An 18,993-nucleotide genomic window follows, 5' to 3' on the forward strand; every position below is an offset into this window, starting at 1 on the left:
ATCTTGAAAAAGTGAATTATTCATTGAAAGGAGAACTCATTGAAAGGAGTTTAATCTTGAAGACACTGCCTTAGTTAGAACTGCAGGGTCATGCAATCATTAATGATGATTTTCTTCTTCCTTTCACTATTTGGGCTCTAAGATTACAGTCAAAAGTACATTTAACAATATGCAATGTAAACCACAATTAAAACCAATTAAAACATTTTTAAAAAATTATATAAAATACAATTCTTTACAACAGATGACAGAAAATCCTTTTGAAATCCTCCACACATAAAAGCACCTCCCTGAAACGCCCCCCCCACCCCAGCTCAAACCCAAGTGAACAAAATAAGTTTTCATCTGGCATCAAAAATGCTTAAGGCGAGGTGCCAGCTGAACAGCTGCTGAAGGCCTTAATTGGAGAACAACCATTCATGGGAATAAATGATCCTTTGGACACTGTAGAGGTGGGACTCCAATTGGTAGGATTTCTGACAAAGAAAACTGCTGACATATTGTTCGCCATGTCCCGTATAAAAGGTATGTCTTCTCACCGTGAATTGATCTGCCTGTACCATTCAAATAAAATGCTAATGAATCGTCCTTTTTATCCAGTCAGTGAACTTTGAAACTTTTACATACACACCAGGGCGGTGAGGCAGAGCACACTGGTAGCCAAAGGAAGTCACACCAGCCAGCAACCACTTTTCATTCTCTGGGCACAGCAAGGGCCCACCAGAATCTCCCTGGAATGCCCAAACAAAAATGAAACATTCTTAAGTGCAATCTTTTTTATTGGAAATAAAATATGTCGAGCCAAAATGAGATTTGTCAGAGGTCTTAAGCATCCAACGGGAGGCCTGTCAGTTATGTGTAGTATTAATGCAGCTTCCTGGATGAATTCTTATTTTAGGCTAAATCTTTTGAGCTTGCATGAAGGTTGTGTCACAAGGGCTTTGTAAATGTCACTGAAAAAGATATTGCCTTTCTTAGCATGCAAAACAGCACATTTGTTATGTCAGCAGTCCATGGCCTTTAACTACATCTGTAGTATATTTAGCTAGGAGAGGAGATGACTGAGGCATTATAACCAAGTACTTCAATGGCTGTCATGTGGAGGATAGTCCAGGATTTTTTTTCTGTTGCCCAGAAGGTTGGACTAGAACCAATTAGTTGAAATTAAATCAAAATAGTTTTTGACTAAACACTAGGAAGAACTTTCCTACAGTTAAAGCAGTTTCTCAATAGAACAGACTTCCTTAGGAGGTGCTAGGCTCTCCTTTGAACATTTTAAGCTGTGGATAGATGTCCATCTGACAGCAATGCTGACTCTATGAACTCAAGCAGATCTTGAGAGAGAGTACTGGAAGGGTTGCATCAGTGCTCACTCTTGTGAAGAACAGTTTGGTTTTATACCTTGCCTTTCTCTTTTGTAAGGAGTCTCAAAGGTTTACCCTTCCTCTTCCCACAACAGGCACCTTGTGAAGGAGGTGTGGCTGACAGAGTTCTAACAGAACTGTGATTAGACCAAGATCACCCCACATCAGAGGTGGGATCCAACCAGTTCTCACCACTTCTCTAGAAGTGGTTACTAATTTTTTCTGAGTGCCGAGAAGGGGTTACTAAAGCAACCTCCCTGCCCAATAGGGACTGGAGGTGCTTGTGTTCAGCAGGCCCACTGTTTGAATCCCACCACCATCGGAACCTGTTATTAAAATTATTGGATCCTACCACTACCCAGCATGCTTCATGTGTGGGAGCAGGCAAACAAATCCAGTTCACCAGCTAAGAGTTGGCCTCTCATACAGAGAAGTGAGCAATCAAACCCGGTTCACCAGATTAGAGTCCCTGTCTCTTAACCACTGCACTGTACTAGCTCTCTTTTTCATTTCCAGGGTAATGTTGATCACCACTTTGCAGTCAGGAAGCAAATTGCCTCTAGGCCAAATTGGTCAGGGATCCTTTTTTGCCATATACTGGACATGAAACAGGGGTCTCTGAGGGGGGGGGTCACTGAGAGTGTGGTAGTTGTGAATCTTCTGCACTGTGCATTGGGCTAAATGACCCTGGAGATCCCTTCCAACTCTATGTTTCTATGGTTATTGCAGCTTCCTGTTCCTCTGATGTATAGGATCTAGGTGTTGTCTAGATTTTTTTCTCTAAAAATATGCAAGGATGTTAAGCTAATAATGGGCAACAACTGCAAGTGGAGAAATGATGATACCACTCCTGGAGAAGATGATTCTATTGCTGACAAGGTAAGTAGTGCTTAACCCATAAATCAATATGAAACTAGGATATAAAGTATTTATGCCACAAATTATGATCAGAAAAATCTCAAAATTATCCACACTTCCATTACCTGTAGTGTACTGTCAGCAGAAAAGACATACAATGCAATCTTAAGAACACTTTCCCAGGTTTAAGGCCCACTGGCCTGTTTAGAATTGCTCTCTTTCATTTTCAGCTTACCTGACAGGAATCAATTCCTCCTTTATCATACCCAGCACACATCATATTTTCAGTAATATTATATTCTGGCATCTGTTGCTGGCATTTTCCACTTGCTATAAGAGGGACTTCAGCTTCCTGCAGGATGCTTGCAACTGAGCCTGTTAAAATATGGAATGACAAATTGTAACTAGCCTGATTCCAAAACATTACACAAATCTCTAAACAATAGCCTTGCCATCTCAACACTTTATCAATGAGTAAAAACAGGTGACTTGGGCTGCCTTGGTACTTGTACAGCTCCAAATATATTTGATGGAGACTTCTATCCCAGTGGTCCAAATATATACATTTTCCACTTGATTCATTTCCACTTGATACATTTGTGTATCAATTAGATATGTACAACAGAACTGAACCAAAAACCCCACCCAAAATAAGCAGTAACAATGAAAATGAGGTAGCTTAAAACCCATGACATGAATGAGAAAAAAAATAAAGACCCATTGTGATGTAGTGGTTAGAATGTCAGAATAGGATCTGGGAGACCCAGGCTGGAATCATCATCCTGCCATGGAAGCCATCTAGGTAAACTTGGTCCCATCACACATCCTAACCTACTTCAGTGGGTTTTTGTAAGAATAAAGTGGAGAAAATTGGAGGGAAGAATGGCAGGGTATAAATGAAGTAAAACAAAATAAGACTCAAGCTATGTGTTGCAATTGCAAAATATATCAAAGTGGCAGTTGAGTTTCAGCAGCAAAGGTGCCAATGATAAACATATGGATTAAATCCAGAGGTCAGCTCATACAAAGACTATAGATCCTGCTTGCCTTACTTTCATCAGTCATTTCTAGTCCTGGGAAAGTTGATTCCCAAGTTTATAGGACTTGTATTTAATGAGGAGGGACAAAGGGAGCCACCCATTATCTCCTCCCCTCTTCATCAATGGAGCTTTACAGACAGAAGTGACTAAACTGAAAAAACTCAGTTGCCTGGAAAGCCCACCCCCCCTTTGGGTGATGTAAGTTCAAGGCCTGAGCATTCCTAGCTTGAACGTCCAGGTGGAAGCTGGCTAAAGTTGGCTCCACCCTTCAGGACTGCTCCTAGATAGACCCCAACAGTACCAGCATTTTTGGGTCCAGTATTTCTGGGTCCAGCTGTACAGTGCCCATCTACCTCCTGGTTCGCCCTTTCCATCAGCATAAGTGCCATTTACAGTGGCAGGCTAAGCAAATGCACAGATCCATCCTCATGCCAGCTCCATAAGCTCATCCCACTCCATAGGATTGGACTGATAGGCATATAAATACAACAGTCAGGAAGGGGGGCCAATAAGAGTTTGTAGGAAAATATGCCAAATTAAAATCAAACAAAAGAGCTTTCACCTGCTGGTGGAAGACAATGATGGAGACAGCCTCAGATCTAGCTTCACACCATCTAGCTTCAGATATCATGAACACCCGCAGCAGGGTCTTCAAAGACAATCAGAGCAGATGGGTAGGTTCTTATGGGATAAGGAAATCCTTAAGATATGCAGGTCCCAAACCATATGTTGTTTGGTCTTTAGGCATAATGGATTGTACAATGATGTCAAGTGCATTTAAGAGAACTATATTTCACTCTAAATATTTTATTACATCAGATGATAACATTTACAGTATTGGGAGGCAGGAGGTTCTACTGAAGGTTTTAAGTTTTTCTTTAAATGAAGTGTTGACATACCTTGATTGGTGGTTTTTCCCCACCCAGCAATGGAGCAATTCGTTCCTGGCAAAAATTGTTTATTTTTTTCTGGAAGGCAAATGGGCTGAATGTAATCTGTGAGAAGAGATGACCAATCAATTATAACTCCAGTTTCCAGTGTCCGGTCTTTCATGATGTCATTACTCAGGCAGCTTCTCCAAAGATTGTTGGTATGAGTAAGCCAGAATGTGTCCATTTCTGAAGACTCCAAATATTCTGTAATTTATTATTCTTTTTTATTAGAAACATATAGTAGATTGGTTGTGGTGGGTTTTCCAGGCTGTGTGGCTGTGGTCTGGTGGATCTTGTTCCTAATATTTTGCCTGCATATGTGGCTGGCATCTTCAGAGGCTTCGGCAATACATATAGTATATTAATTGTCTGAAGTTCTTTCAGACCTGGGTACAAATCAATCCCAACTCTAGGGAAAAAAATCCTACCTGTGTAATTGACATGGTATTTAAGATGCATCAAAGCAATGTCACTATCTTTTGTTCGCTTGTTGTAATGGGGATTTATGATGATTTGATCAATTTCTCGGATGACTGTTTGTGGAGATGACAGATTCAGAGTAGAATGCAATCCAAGTACTGCTTCCCATTGAGGTGGTTCTAAATTCCTCCTGGAAATTACAAGGCATATTTTGAGCTGCCTATGATTAAGCAATGGTGCTGAATAATGTCTGATGTTACTCAGAGATGGCTCTAGGGTGAGCATAAGAGGGTGGGGGCCCCAGGAACCACACCAGTGGGTCAAGTGGGGGCACATTTCCTTGCTGGTCCCCTCAGGAGCAAATACAGACCCAGATAGTTAGGAATAGAAAACATTTTGGACCAATGGAAGAAGGGACCTGGGGTTTAGGGATGAGTATAATGCCATAGAGTTCACTGTTCAGCTATCATTGCTTCTGTAAACATATTCTATTCCCAACTATCTGGGTAATGTTAGGGAGGCAAAGTAATAGTAGCTGGGCTATCTTATAGTGTAAAAAGGTGTGTGCCAATTATTTTGCAAATTGATCAAGAAAATATGTAAGCATCTTTCTGAATGTAAAAGTACATCAGAGTTTAAAAAATTGTGAAACAATTCAACTTTTGAAAACATGTTTTCAGTTCCTTTTACAGTTCACTAGTGTGTCTCAGCATGCATTTAAGGAATCACTGACTTAAATATTTCATAACAAATATTTACCAGTTAATTTTAGAATTATACCACAGACATTACAATCCTCTAAGCAGAATCAAACCATCTGCTACAAAAAGCAGTTAGAACTCTAGTAGAAATTGACAGTCTGAGAGGGCACTTTTATAATAAAACAGGATGGTATCTTGGGCACTGATAATCACCTTGATTATCACTTTTACTACATGGTGTCATACCTCATGATCCAAATTCTGTTCACAGGAGCGATCTAGGGTAACAGTTCTAACTTTGCTACCTAGTTCTAACTTTGCTACCTAGCTGTTGGTGGGAGGATCCCTGTTGGTGGGAGAAAGACAGATTTATAAATATTTAAACATACATATTGGGGTTGCGTTTTACAGGTAAAGGAGAACTGAAGTTTGCCCATGATAAATGGGGTCCAACTGAATGACTTTAGTCTATTCACTTACACCAGGAGGGCACTCTTAACTACAGAAGAGGAAATGCTGCTGATCTGGGCAAATAGGAGTAGCCTAGTTTTTTTTAAAAGTATTTATTATTTATTTTATTCTATTGGATTTATATCTCCTCCTTTTCCATCTGAGGCCAGGCTCAGTGTATCTTACAACAATTAAATAGATAACATGATAATATACAATAGAAATTAAATGAAAACCGAAAAATATAAATTTAAAAGGTATATAAAAATTATAGATAACCATCCCAAGAACACTTTCCTGGAAGTATATTCCACTGAGTAGGGTTGTGAGTACAGAGAATCTAAGTTTATTCATTGGGGCTCCATATCAGGAAAGTGTTTTTAGGATTGCTTTTCAATGAACTGACAGCAAGTATTTCATTCTGAATGTACCTTTGTAAGACATTAGGTCATTTTTTTAAATCACACCATTGGCAACGGGTTGGATGAGTAATGCAGATGCCTTATTGAGCCTAAATAAAGTAGGAACACTTAGCCTGGCATAACATATTTAAAGTGTATGATCACTCTTTATTTGCTGACATTCCTTATTGGAACTGATGGAATATGAGACTACAAATAAACTGAACACCTACCAAATTAAATCTCATTCTTCAGACAGGAACAGCTTTGATTATACTGGTTATCCTTTGAGAAATAATTTCAGATTTTCATCTGAATGATTTGTGCAAGCGGCAGCATAATCTGACTGTCACAGATATAGTTTAACTTCATTTACAATACATATTTCTTATTTCTCTTCAATGCTATATTTTTGCCAATATATAGATGTAGACAATTTGAAAATACATGGTGTAAGAGTGTTTTGTTTTTATGCATCTTGAATATGCACATATAGAACACTTTGCATCAATAAACAGACTATTCAAGCTCCTCTCATTTCCATCAGGCTATTAATGAGCTATATAAATGAGATGAATAGCTCATGTGGCAGAAAGAAAAGTTTGCATTACATTACATTCTTTCTGGACTTGTGGTCAAACCATCCAAAATGGAGATGTTTTAACATGAAAGGATAAATAATAGTGCAGACTGTGTGTACAGAGTAAATGTCAGTTTCACAAGTATATATAGAATTTGCATGCAAAATTAAGGAAATAATAAACGTTACCCATATACGCAGTGTGCTGCTGAGACCAACCATTCATTGCTAACCAGTGAAGCTCCACATATTGGTCGGGAATTAAAATGTAATGATACCACCCATGGCCAAGCACCTTCTTGAGCACTGGTACCACCAACAATCTTTATACCATGTTTCTGAATAACCAGTCTTTTCCCACATGCTATGAGTGAAAAAAAATTGAATTGAAAAGTACATCATTTTGTAGGAAAGGTTCAGGATCTAGAATTCAGTTATAATGACCTTCCAAAAATTAATGTAGTTTAGGTAATGGCGTTTCACTTGGGTTTTCTCTATTTTTCAAATCTATAAATAGATACACAAATATTCTTCTCTTTTTGTTATGAAGAAGAATGGTTATGTCACATTATGCACATTTTCCCATTCACACAAATATCTATAATAACCTAATAACACACACATACACACACACACAGACACACACACACATACATACATATTGTCTTTATAGTGGCTTCCATTCAATATGGCTAAAATTGTTTCTTTAGTCAATTGTGATCTCAAGGATTACCAAGAGTATCCGTTTTCAGTTAATTAAATACACAGGCAGAAAAGAGATACATTTTTCAAAACTGCCTCACAACAGTGGGGTTTCTTTTTCCCAGAGCTTCCATAAATTATGAGGCCAAGCATCTTTCAGAACTACTGCAAGAATGTTTTGTGTAAGTTGCTTTTTGCTAAGACCCAGGAATAAGAGTTCTAGCTGGTGTTATGGCTATTTTATTTGTATTTAATATGAAAAACATATTTTCTTTCATCAGAAAAATGCATGTGGGTTGATTTCAATCATTTTTCCTTTTGTATAAACTTACGTTTCTCATTACATTGCAAGTGTATCACCAAGTTATTCAGGCACTGTTTCCTAGAATGAGAGAGTAGACATTTCATTTTTAGGCAGATCATTTGAGATTGAAAGGCAGTTTATTTAAAAAAAGGGTTTTCTTAAACTGTTTTAGTACTTGAATTGAACATCACTTTGGCCATAGAGTGGCTATGATATTGGAGTCTGTATTTGCTGGTCCTTGGAGAAATTGCTATACTACTCTTAGTCTGTCTTTCACTTGCAGACACTATATATTTAGGAGTGTGTTCAAAATGCCAAACTAAAATAACATGATGTGCAAGACCATGCAATGGAAGTTTGACAGGAAGATCTGCACCAGAAGATGATGGGATAGAGACAATTACAGGAAATATCAATCTGCCCTGCACCACATTGGCATACTGGAGGCAGGTTTTGCTTTTAAAATACATTTTATCAGAATATATTGGCTGAAATTGGCTATGGCTTAGATATTGGCTATGGCTCACTTGTAGTCAAGGTGGTTCTGCACTGTGGCATAGGGTGTTTTTGGCTCTTTGAAAGATAACATTAAGTTCAAGTGCCTAGCATTAAAACAAAATGCTCTGTAGCAGAGAATCACTTGCAGAAGGTGGAAGAAAAAGAATAAGCAGAAGACAGGCATATGATCCAAACCTACATATATACTCAGAATATATGCAGATATTATAGAAGGGCATAACTCTGCTTAGGACAGCACTGTTAAGAAGGAATATAAATGAAGGAAGAATGAAGAGAAGATGATATTGGTGCTTTTGAAAAAGCAGACAACAAGTGAGAGAGCAACTGTCAATGCCAATGGTAACACATCTTTTATTGAAGAAACTGAAGGTATCTTTTACCCACACAGGAAACAGTCTAAAAGTTCTCAATGCCAACACTCAACATGTTTTTCCACTGGAGCTTTGCTTTAGACTGTCTAGAAAAGGTCAGTTTCACTTTAACTTGAAAGACGGACTGGTCAGCTGGACACTGGATGGCATCAGTGGTGTAGCTAGAGGATCTGAGGTGGCTCAGGCCCTAGGCACAACTTCCTAGTAGGGCAGCCCCCTCAACTGCACCCCATCCCAAACTGCAGGGAGTTTGGGATGGTGTACAGTTGAAACCCAGCAAGCAGGGCTCACCCCCACTCTCACACTCCATATGGCAATCAGAGCAGAGCCAGCTGGGCTCTCCCTGCCCCCATCTCCATGAAGAAGTCAAAAGTGGAACCAGCTGGCTTGCCTGATTCCCACATGGAGGTCAGGAATTGCAAGGGCCTGTTTGAACCTGGCTAAGGCCAGGCTTGGATTGAGCTACAAGCTGCAGAAAGCCTGCAGCTTATAGATCAATCCAATCCAAGCCTGGCCTTAGCCAAGCTCAAATGGGTTGTTTCTATTCCCAACCTCCTCATGAAGATTGGGGGTGGGGTAAGATGGCCAGCCTCACTCCCAGCCTCCATATGGAGATGGGAGAGGAGCAAGATCAGCTGGTCCCAATCTCCACATAGAGATTAGGGATGGGGAGAGTCTTGCTTGCCAGCTTCCACCTGTGCTCCTCCCTGAACTCTGCAGGCGGGGAGTTCAGACAGGGCGCAACTATGAGGGGAGCACTGAGCTCAGGGCATGCCCCAGATGCCATTTTATTTACTTACTCTCCTGAATGGCATCCAAGGAAGTGCCCACAACTAGAGATCATTCTGTGTTAGTTACTATATTATTCCTCGGTACTGATAGCACACACATTTCTGTGACCTTTTGTAATATGCATTTCTCATGCATGTAAGTGCCTTTAAGAGCTAAAACAAAATGCAGATTTTCATCCTTTATAGCTGAAAGAGCAGTTGCAATGTTTTCTTACTTGACAGATTTAATTATTAAAACTATACAAATATCCTATAATATAATTGCCTAATGCTTGGAATGTCACAAAATGCATTCCTAGCCAATAGCCGCACATTTCCTGCCAAGCCATGTGCGGAACTGAGTTCTATGTGGTGACTGGTCCATCACCTATGTTCCACTGCCTACCCTTGTTGGTGTTTAACTAAGCAGGACCCAGTGGGGCAGTGGCAGCTTGTCACCTGCTGCCCCTCCAGACTCAGTCGGAACCCACCCAGTCCCCAGTCCACCCTACTCCTCAGTGCATCTCTATCGCCTGGGTCCGACTGAGCTCTGCACAGCCACCCAGGCCCAATGACCACTGCTCTCATGGTCCTGCCACCAGAACAGTGCCCAGCTGTTCTGCACTAGATATTGCCCAGGACTGTCCACCCCCAGGTAATTAGTCCCCTTCAAAAGACACCCTGAAGCCCCACCACCAGAGACATGTCAAGGCAACATCACAAGCAGCAGATACACTGACAGGGGAGAGGTGTGGGAGGAGCTCAATGAGGCATGGGGTCAGGGCACAGAAGAGGTGATGTGGGAGGCAGGCTGCAGCTCAGAGGGCCACCTTGCACCCAGTAGGAAGGACTAGGGAGTAACTCAGGGACCCTGATTGGCCAGGGCCAAGTTGTAGGGTGAAGCAATCCCCTTAAAGGTTGCAGAGTGGGACAAGGAGATTAACCTTAGATTAACCCTCCTTCCTTGTCTACAGCCCATTTTATTTGACCATAAAATGGACGTTACTGTTAGTCCATAATAATAATTTAAATTCATCTTTCTCCCTCACCAAAAAAAAGGAAAAAAAAATCTGTACTTTCCCAATCAAATTTCCTTTGCGGGAGATAATTTGTATTCCAGAATGCTCAACAAATAGTTGCATTACTTTTGTATTCTTACACAGTCACCACTAAAAATAAGTGTGACCAAATATTTTTTTTTAAAAAATTTAGCATGAGAGTTGAAAAAATACTTTTCAGTGATATAACTCTGCTCTTTCAAGTTTATCTTAGCCTGATTCAGATGTTTTAGAAATATTTTAGAAATATTTCACCAAGTAAAAAGAAGATTCCAGAACAGCAGAAGACAAAGATCTAAATTACTCAAGCAGTTCTATGATTCAGCAGCTTGAAGAATATTTCCTTAGTCTTAAATCAGCTGAACCTGATAGGCTTTCCTTGTGCCAACAGTTAAAACCATCATGGATCAGATAAGTATCATAATGCAACACAGATAAAAGTTGAAAAAGCATTATATATAGAGAAAAATACAATAAGCAATTAAATTTTAATAACCATGAGAAAGGACATTGTTTCTAAAAAGAATGATAAAAATTACAGTATGCAGTATACAAATCAGCAAAGTATCACTGAAAAATTCTGCTAGGTACATCTAGTTTACACATATACATACATCATACATGTCTTCTACATAATTAGAATCAGGGACATATCTATGAGTGCCCCAGATACAGAAGAAAAGTCAAGTTCACCAAGTCTCTGATGCTTTAAGAATTGTTTCCACTACTTAATGATCAATATTTAATCAGTGTAACTCTGGATTTCATATATTAATTGAAATGTATATCTGCTTTTTCATTGGTATGCTCAAGGCAGCTAACAAAATCAAACTTGTATAAAATAATTACTAAATGGATGAAAATAGAAAATGGAGATCTCTCAGTTTTCTTTTGCTGTTGGCAATTGATCATGCAGTATGGAAGCAGAAGCAGTGTTAACAAATTGAGAAGCAATTCATAGCACTGTAGGGTTGAGAAGGAAGATGTTTTTGCCCTTGAATGATATCTGTTACTCTGATTTCTGTGGGTGTGATATTTATGGACCATTCTCAGATACTATACAAAAAGTTAAGGAATCAAACTGAACTTAAGAAATGAATGGATGTTCAGCACAAGTCATAATAGGCTGTGATCACTTACGTTGGTGTTAGTATGAAGCTATTATTGATTGTTTTTGTAACATATACAAAGAGCCCGTTTCCATCAAACAGTAAAGGAGACGTTGTATTCATGGTTCTACAAGGAAAAACAATGTAAAATAATTATTTCATTAATCAATTATTTTTAAAAATCAATTAATTGAAACTATCTTAGATTTTTAGAAATTGTTTTTCTTTTTCTTCTCTGCATACTTTTAGGTTTTTTTAAAAAAATATATTAATAAGAATACTTTTTTTAAAAAGGAGTGGCCTGACTTTCATTTCTTCAGATATTGTTTAGAATCTAGGGCAGGTTTGGGGAAGCTCTGTCTCATAGTTATCTTTGACTAGTCAGGAGGAATGCACACTAGTCGATAAGTTCTAGAATTTAGTCTTCCTAGGCAGTGGGATGTTCAGGGGAAAACTGAACATAAGCAGCCCAATTCAAAGGGGAGGGTGGATCCTTCTTTGGAGCTAGGAAAGACCAGCACTGGCATGGCTGCTCACTGCTGGCACAAGGGGCAAATGTTCCAGGGGTTACTTAGCATGGTGGCCGGGCATCACACGGTTCCATGGCACCTGACCCAGAAACTGCCACCATTTCTCAGACCCAATGGCAGTATGGCACAAAACACTGTGCTGATGTGATTGGGGAATTCTGGGGGTTGGGGTGGGGGGTGGGGCTAACCTTAGTAAGCCTGAGCAGGTTATCATTCTTTGGTAAGGTTTGATAAGACAAGAGTCACTGGAAAAGCAATAATGCTAGGAAAAGTTGAAAAGAGGAAGGCAAGATGGATTAACTGAATAAATGCTCAGTAAATGCCATTTTTCATTTGCTTATGCTCAGCAAATGGAAGCATACTAGAGATCCCTGCCCTGAAAAGTGTCTGACTGCCTTCGACCAGAGTGAGACCAGGGCCCTGCGGCATCTATTGTAATTCTGCAGGGCCTGTAAGACAGAACTGTTTCACTAGGCCTATGGTTGAGGACAGCAACATTTTTTTTTTCAAATTAACTGTCCTCCCCTTCCTTTTCCCTCTCCTTCTCTTCCCTCTCCTGCCTTTGTTACTAATCATATTTACTGTATGGAGTATGGGAAGAATATTGAAATTTAAATTGACCTCATCATTAGATATGTATTTTAAGGAGCCAAGTTTTGCATTTTTATTACTATAATTGTTTTATTGTTACATTTTGGGTGATGCATTTTATTGTGATGTATGTTACTGATATTAGCTGCTCTCAGCCAGTCACAACATGGAAAAATGGCATAGAAAAAAACGAACAAATAAATAAAAATATGTCATTGAAAAATATGGCAGTTAGAACAAACTGTGCAATAATTAATATGAGCAGATTTCATTTTGTAAACCCAATGTTTTATAGTTTTGAAGCATAATATACAAGTGTGCTCTCCAACAAGGAAATTGAAACTCATTAAGCCACATTACTTACCCTAGCCCCAACCAGTGGCAGATATTACTTGCTAATTGTTCCGGCTCATAATCTGCACAAGCTAAATACCAGCTGTTCTCAATTCTGAATTGAACCAGTCCATTGAGGCTCAGAGAACCATTAAGTAAGCGCACTGTTGACACAATATATAGAAATATTTATTTTAAACATTATATTCTGCTTTTCTTATGATCAATGGGACTCAAAGCCGTTTATATTAAGGGGGAAAAATAAAATCTCAACAGAAACACGTCCTCTCAGTGGTCCTACTTCCAGTTTTTTAGTACTACTGCCATAATATTTTTAAAAAGGTACAATGAACAAACAAACAAATTGCTACACTTATCATATATACTGTCAAGAGGGCAAATAAATTACTTGTACTCCCCCACCACCACAACACATAAACTTTAAAATGTCTGAAACTATTCTGGAGCCAGAGTGATTACAACTAGGGTTGGCAATTCAGGTAGCCTGAATTGCCAAATATTCCTGAATAAGAGCTGATTTGGGCATTTTCGGGCCACATGTGGCCCAAATACAAGAACCCCCGAATACGAGCTGATCTGAATACAAAGAATTCAGATCAACTTTTATTGTATTTAGGATTTGGTCAGCATTTTGGTCAGTATTTCTCTTTCCAGTCTTTCTTTCTGTTTCTCCCAAGCACTTCTGTCCCTTCTGGGCTATGCCGAAGGGACAGAAGCGATTGGGAGAAAGACAGAGATTGGAAAGGCAGAGAAAAATCAAGGCACCCCCTCCACAAGCGAGGCTTGGTGATTCTCTGCCTTTCCAATCTCTCTCTTCCTCCCAAGCGCTTCTGCCCCTTCTGTGCCATGCCAAAGGAACAGAAGCTCTTTGGAGAAAGAGAGAGAAAGACTTGAAAGGGAGAGAATGGCGGAGAGTGGATTCTTTAGTTTGGTTTTTTTCTTTCTTTAAACATTGTTTAAAGGGAGTTCAAATTGCTTGAACTTCCTTTAAACAATGTTTAAAGCAGGGAATGGAAAAAAGGGAAGAGAAACCTAGAGAAGAGGAAAAAACCCTAAAGAATCCACCACCCATATTTGGGTGCCTGTCAGGGGCGTATTTTAAGCTAGTGGCAGCACAATTGCAGGGTACCTTCAGGAGATTCTCCTGATGGTACCACCCAAGTTTGGTGAAGTTTTCTTCTGGGGGTGCAGTTTTATGGACCCTCAAAGGGTAGCCCCCATCTCCTATTAGTTCCCATTGGAACTCTTTGGGGGTTCATAAGATTGGACTCTCTGAACCAAACTGCACCAAATCTCCTAAAGATACCCTGAAATATTGGTGCTGCTAGCTTTAACAATGTGCCCCCTACAGGCTGGAAAAGAAAAAAACAGCTTAAAATTTTAAAAATAGACGGACCCGAATATATTTGTATATCCGAATAAATTTTGGAATATTGAATATGGATCCAGCTGATTCAGCTTTATATGAATATTTTCTATTCCAATAAAGCCAAAGCCAAATTTTACCGAATATATTCAGTAATGCTCAACCCTAATTACAACAACAACTACTACAACAGATAGCTTTTCACAAATTAAAAACAACAAAACCTAATCATAAAAAATAAATTACAATAAAGTTAAAACAAATAAAACAGAAATTACAGATTGAATTAATTGAAGATACAGTAAGCTGTCAGGTCTTAAGTAATATCACACAGTGCACTGTCGAAGGCTTTCATAGCCGGAATCACTAGGATGTTGTGGGTTTTCCAGGGCATATTGCAGTGTCCCAGAAATATTTTCTCCTGATGTTTCTCCTGCATCTGATCCTCTGAAGATGCCAGCCACAGATGCAGGCAAAATGCAGGGGAAAATACTACTAGAATACGGTCATACAACCCGGAAAACCCACAACATTCTCATATCACACAGTATTTTGTGAGTTATCTCCCATAATTTGTGAGTTATCTCCCATAAGAAACTTTTTAATCCACTTTTCGCTAGTATACAATCTTTCAATCAAAGGATAAAAAATCTTCCAGTAAGCAGTCTTGTAAAAAGATGATCTGAAAAATACGTTGTCAAAAGTTTCCAACTCCCCAGATTCAGTGGTGGAGAGCCAAGGGGCCGGGGTGTGTGTGCGTCATGCATCGGGTGCATGCCTGGAGGTGGAAGATTCTTCCCCCGCCCCCCGGGCCTCTTTTTTTTCCTCGCAAGATAAGCTCTCAAGAAGTCTCCATGGTACACATCGCTAATTTTCCTCTGACTTCATCTTTACTTCTACGTTCCTTTTCTTTTTTAGTACTTTTTGAGGCTGAAAAAAGTGACCTATTTACAGTTCAGGCTAAAAACTGCCTGAAGAACTACAGTTCCCAGGAGACCTTGGGGCTTACAAGGTCTCCTGGGAAGTATAGTTCGTCAGGCAGTTTTTCCCCGAACTGTGAAGAGGCCGCTTTTTTCAGCCGCAAAAAGTAGTAGAAATAGAAAAGGAACGTAGGTAAGTGTGGGAAGGGGGGTGGGTGTGTGTGCTGTGGGGGGGCACCACGGGGGGGCCATGGGGGGCAGAAAAAACACACTGCGCACTGGGTGCATTTTGGTCCAGCTACGCCTCTGCCCAGATTTGTCAAGACAAAATCTCTCTGCCCTAGGAATCTTATTAAATCTTCTTTTCAAAATGGTGGAAGGTAGAACTGAACAATATGTCCTTCTGTGGCTATTTATTTCTAGCTGATAGATACACAGCTGGTGCTGGAATGTATCTGCTATGAGGAAGCACCAAAAATGAAAGGGTCCTTGAAAGATTAGCTTGACAGTTGGTATCTTTAACCCTTTGAGTTATATTTTGCCTAGCTACATACTGTTCTAACTGAAGTAATGCTAAAGAGGAGATTTCATGGAACTTCTAATAAAATAAATACAATCAATGTTAAATTCAGCTCACAGTGCATGCAGGCCATGACCAGTGTGGAAGGCAGGGACAACCACATCAGCTGGGGCACTTAATAAGAATGTCTCATCCTGCAATTTGGGTTTAACTGCTGCATTTACTAGTACCAATCACATTTTTTGATTCAACAAGAGCATATACATTATTTTCCTTATTAAAACCCTTTAGGAAATTATTGAAAAATATTTCCATGTGATTCTTTAACAATAACAATGTTTATTCCTATTTTTAGACTGGGGTGGAAGATTGCCTGCCGTTTTACTTGCCTTATCTTACAAAAAGAGAACAGCACAACAGAAAACATTTGCTTTTTGCATAAAAATCCCACAAGGTAACATATCTGAGGAACTATATTTTGCCTCTGGACATATATGGTGCTAATCATGAACTCCAAGATACCTGCCAACAGACGTCTAAGGGTTTTAGTTGTAACAGTTTTGATTTATCTAGCATAAACTAAGGAAATATGTCTCCAAATCTAAACATCCACCCACAGAAATAATTGTCAGACAGCATTTGATCTGTAATAGCAATTTCATTTTTTTTGCCAGTCCTCAATATCACTTTAACATCAGTTCTGCATATAAATTGTTGTACAGAGACTTTTATATCTGTTTTATGTGAGACAAAGTTTTGTATGGAACATTCAGTTTTGGAAATAACTATCTCCACAGATGGTACTTTGACAACAGCTGTCCCTGTTGTCAAAGAAACCCACATATGTGTTGTGAAACAGTTGAAATGCTGCTCTTCACAGCTGTTTTATACTCTGTCAAACACTTTATCAGGCTTATGCTTGATCCAAATCTCATATACTTGAAAATAAGCATAATAATGTAGTTCTAAGCGTACTTTTCAAACATTCTAAAGAAAACTGTGTGCACTGAAATGAATAAAATGAAGTCTGGCTCTTCACATTTTTGGTTTATTGTGTTTTAACTATGGTGTTTTATATATATAGGTTACATATACATATATATAGGTTACATATACATAGGTTACATATACATATATATAGGTTACATATACATAGGTTACATACCTAAACTATTATGGTTTTATATGTCTAAACATATTTTAGACATATAAAACCATACTAGTTTAGGTATGTAACACTAGATACCTGTGTAATTGTTTCAATGGCATTAACCTTATCCATCAACATCAACTTGGTACCCAATTTTGATAAGCCAGTATTAACTAATGTAATGACTTACTGAGGTAGACAAACAAAACTATTGTAAGCCAAAGTAACCTTACAAAAAGATTTTGCCAGTATGTCATCTCAATTTGGCTGCCAAAAAAGGGATTTTGCAGTGTTTTTATTATTGGGTTATTGGTTTCTAAATATTTAAAATGGAATAAATTGATAATATAGATATTGGTTAACTAATTAGTGATCTGTGTATTCTGGAATAGCATAGAGAAACAATTGCTTAGTTGGTTGTTGTGGGTTTTCCGGGCTGTGTGGCTGTGGTGGGGTAGATCTCGTTCCTAACATTTTGTCTGCCTCTGTGGCTGGCACCTTCAGAGGTGTATCACAGAGAGAGGTGTGTAACAGATGTTGGCAAAATGTTAGGAACAAGATCTACTAGACCATGGCCACACAGCCCGGAAAGCCCACAACAACCAACTGAATTCAGCCGTGAAAGCCTTCGACGATAAATTGCTCAGTTGATCATGTTCTTCCTTTGTTTTTGAGGGATGCAAATTTTGATTACTCACAGATAAAAGAAGAACATATATTAAATATAGGTCAGGATGGTTGATGTCATTATAAAGTAAGTTGGTGGGTGGGAGGGAGGATTAAAACCAAATATGAACTTATAGTTATTTTTTTTCATCTTCTTGTAATTAGGAAAGAGAGATCTATGAGTGTAGTCCTCTGCTGCAAAAGAATGGTGAAACTATTATCCTTCTTGAAGATGTGTTATATATTGGGTGATTTTGTTTAATCAAATGTATAACTCACAGCAGAAATAAATATCTTATTCCCGGTTTAATAAGAAAGTATTTACCACAATCTGTTTCATCAGAATTATCTTTACAGTGCTGGGATCGGTCGCAAAGGTAAACCAATGGTATGCATTCCCCACTTCTACACTGATAATATTTGGGCTCGCATGGATCTGTAAAATTAAAAAAATATGATTCATGAAACAGCATTTTAATCATTATTCTGGACATTGTTATTATTTTGGACTTTTTATTACTCAAGGATGAAATGTTATCAATGTAATTTGTTTAAAAGGATGGTAAACTCACCTGCCATCCCTAGATGGTAGCCAGTGGAGAAATTGGCTACAAATCCATTCTTAGTTCCAGCCTTGTCAGTAATGAAGAGCACAGTCATCTGGTGAGTTGTGGAGAATATATCTGGCACTGGAGATTTTCCTGTATATACAGCTACTCATAAAGAAACAGGGATATATCCCAGATAAATGTCTTTTTTTTAAAAATGGTGATATTTTATTACAAATCAAAGTTTGCAAAAAGGTGTCATACCATGATATTCATTTTTTTCTTTATCCTAATCTAATGGTTTTCCAAGACTAGTCTACAAAAATATATCTTAATTCTTTAAATGTTTCTATGTGAGAAAAAGGCTGTTTTATTCAATAAAACCATGTAATAAACACCTTCTTTCCTCCAATAGTCTCCAGTTGGATGTGCATTTAATCTACACATTTTGCTGAATTCTTTCTCTACTGAAATCTGTCAAAATTTTACAGATTCTTCCGGAGTATAGTTCACCTGGAATGGATTTCTAATCCATAAATAGATCTGCCAGGTTCCATAAAGTTACAATTTTACTACTAGAAATTTCCATATATGTATGAAGGTTCTGTAATTTCCCAAATGTGGCACAATGATGTTATTGCACACAGCAAATACCAAGCCATTTTGGGATTATCCTAACATCATTGCAACCATATTACGGGGTTCAAATCATCTTGGAATCTAGTAGGGCCACTCCAAAAACTATATGAATTCTGGAAATCTGGAATTC

General features: G+C 38.6%; 1 protein-coding gene across 1 annotated transcript in view; it reads right to left on the reverse strand.

The window, feature by feature from the left end:
* Positions 1 to 394: 394 nt before the first annotated feature.
* Positions 395 to 18,993, reverse strand: part of TMPRSS15 (transmembrane serine protease 15) — a 78,431-nt gene continuing 59,832 nt past the window's right edge. The window contains 11 exon segments of the mRNA XM_048494067.1: positions 395 to 731; positions 2,458 to 2,597; positions 3,825 to 3,827; positions 4,162 to 4,257; positions 4,623 to 4,804; positions 6,936 to 7,110; positions 7,781 to 7,830; positions 11,611 to 11,706; positions 13,065 to 13,197; positions 18,002 to 18,112; positions 18,249 to 18,389. Of these exon segments, the coding sequence (XP_048350024.1) occupies positions 576 to 731; positions 2,458 to 2,597; positions 3,825 to 3,827; positions 4,162 to 4,257; positions 4,623 to 4,804; positions 6,936 to 7,110; positions 7,781 to 7,830; positions 11,611 to 11,706; positions 13,065 to 13,197; positions 18,002 to 18,112; positions 18,249 to 18,389 (1,283 nt within the window). The 3' untranslated portion in view covers positions 395 to 575.

This window comes from Sphaerodactylus townsendi, linkage group LG04 (assembly GCF_021028975.2).
Source record: "Sphaerodactylus townsendi isolate TG3544 linkage group LG04, MPM_Stown_v2.3, whole genome shotgun sequence".
In the NCBI taxonomy this organism is placed as follows: domain Eukaryota; kingdom Metazoa; phylum Chordata; class Lepidosauria; order Squamata; family Sphaerodactylidae; genus Sphaerodactylus; species Sphaerodactylus townsendi.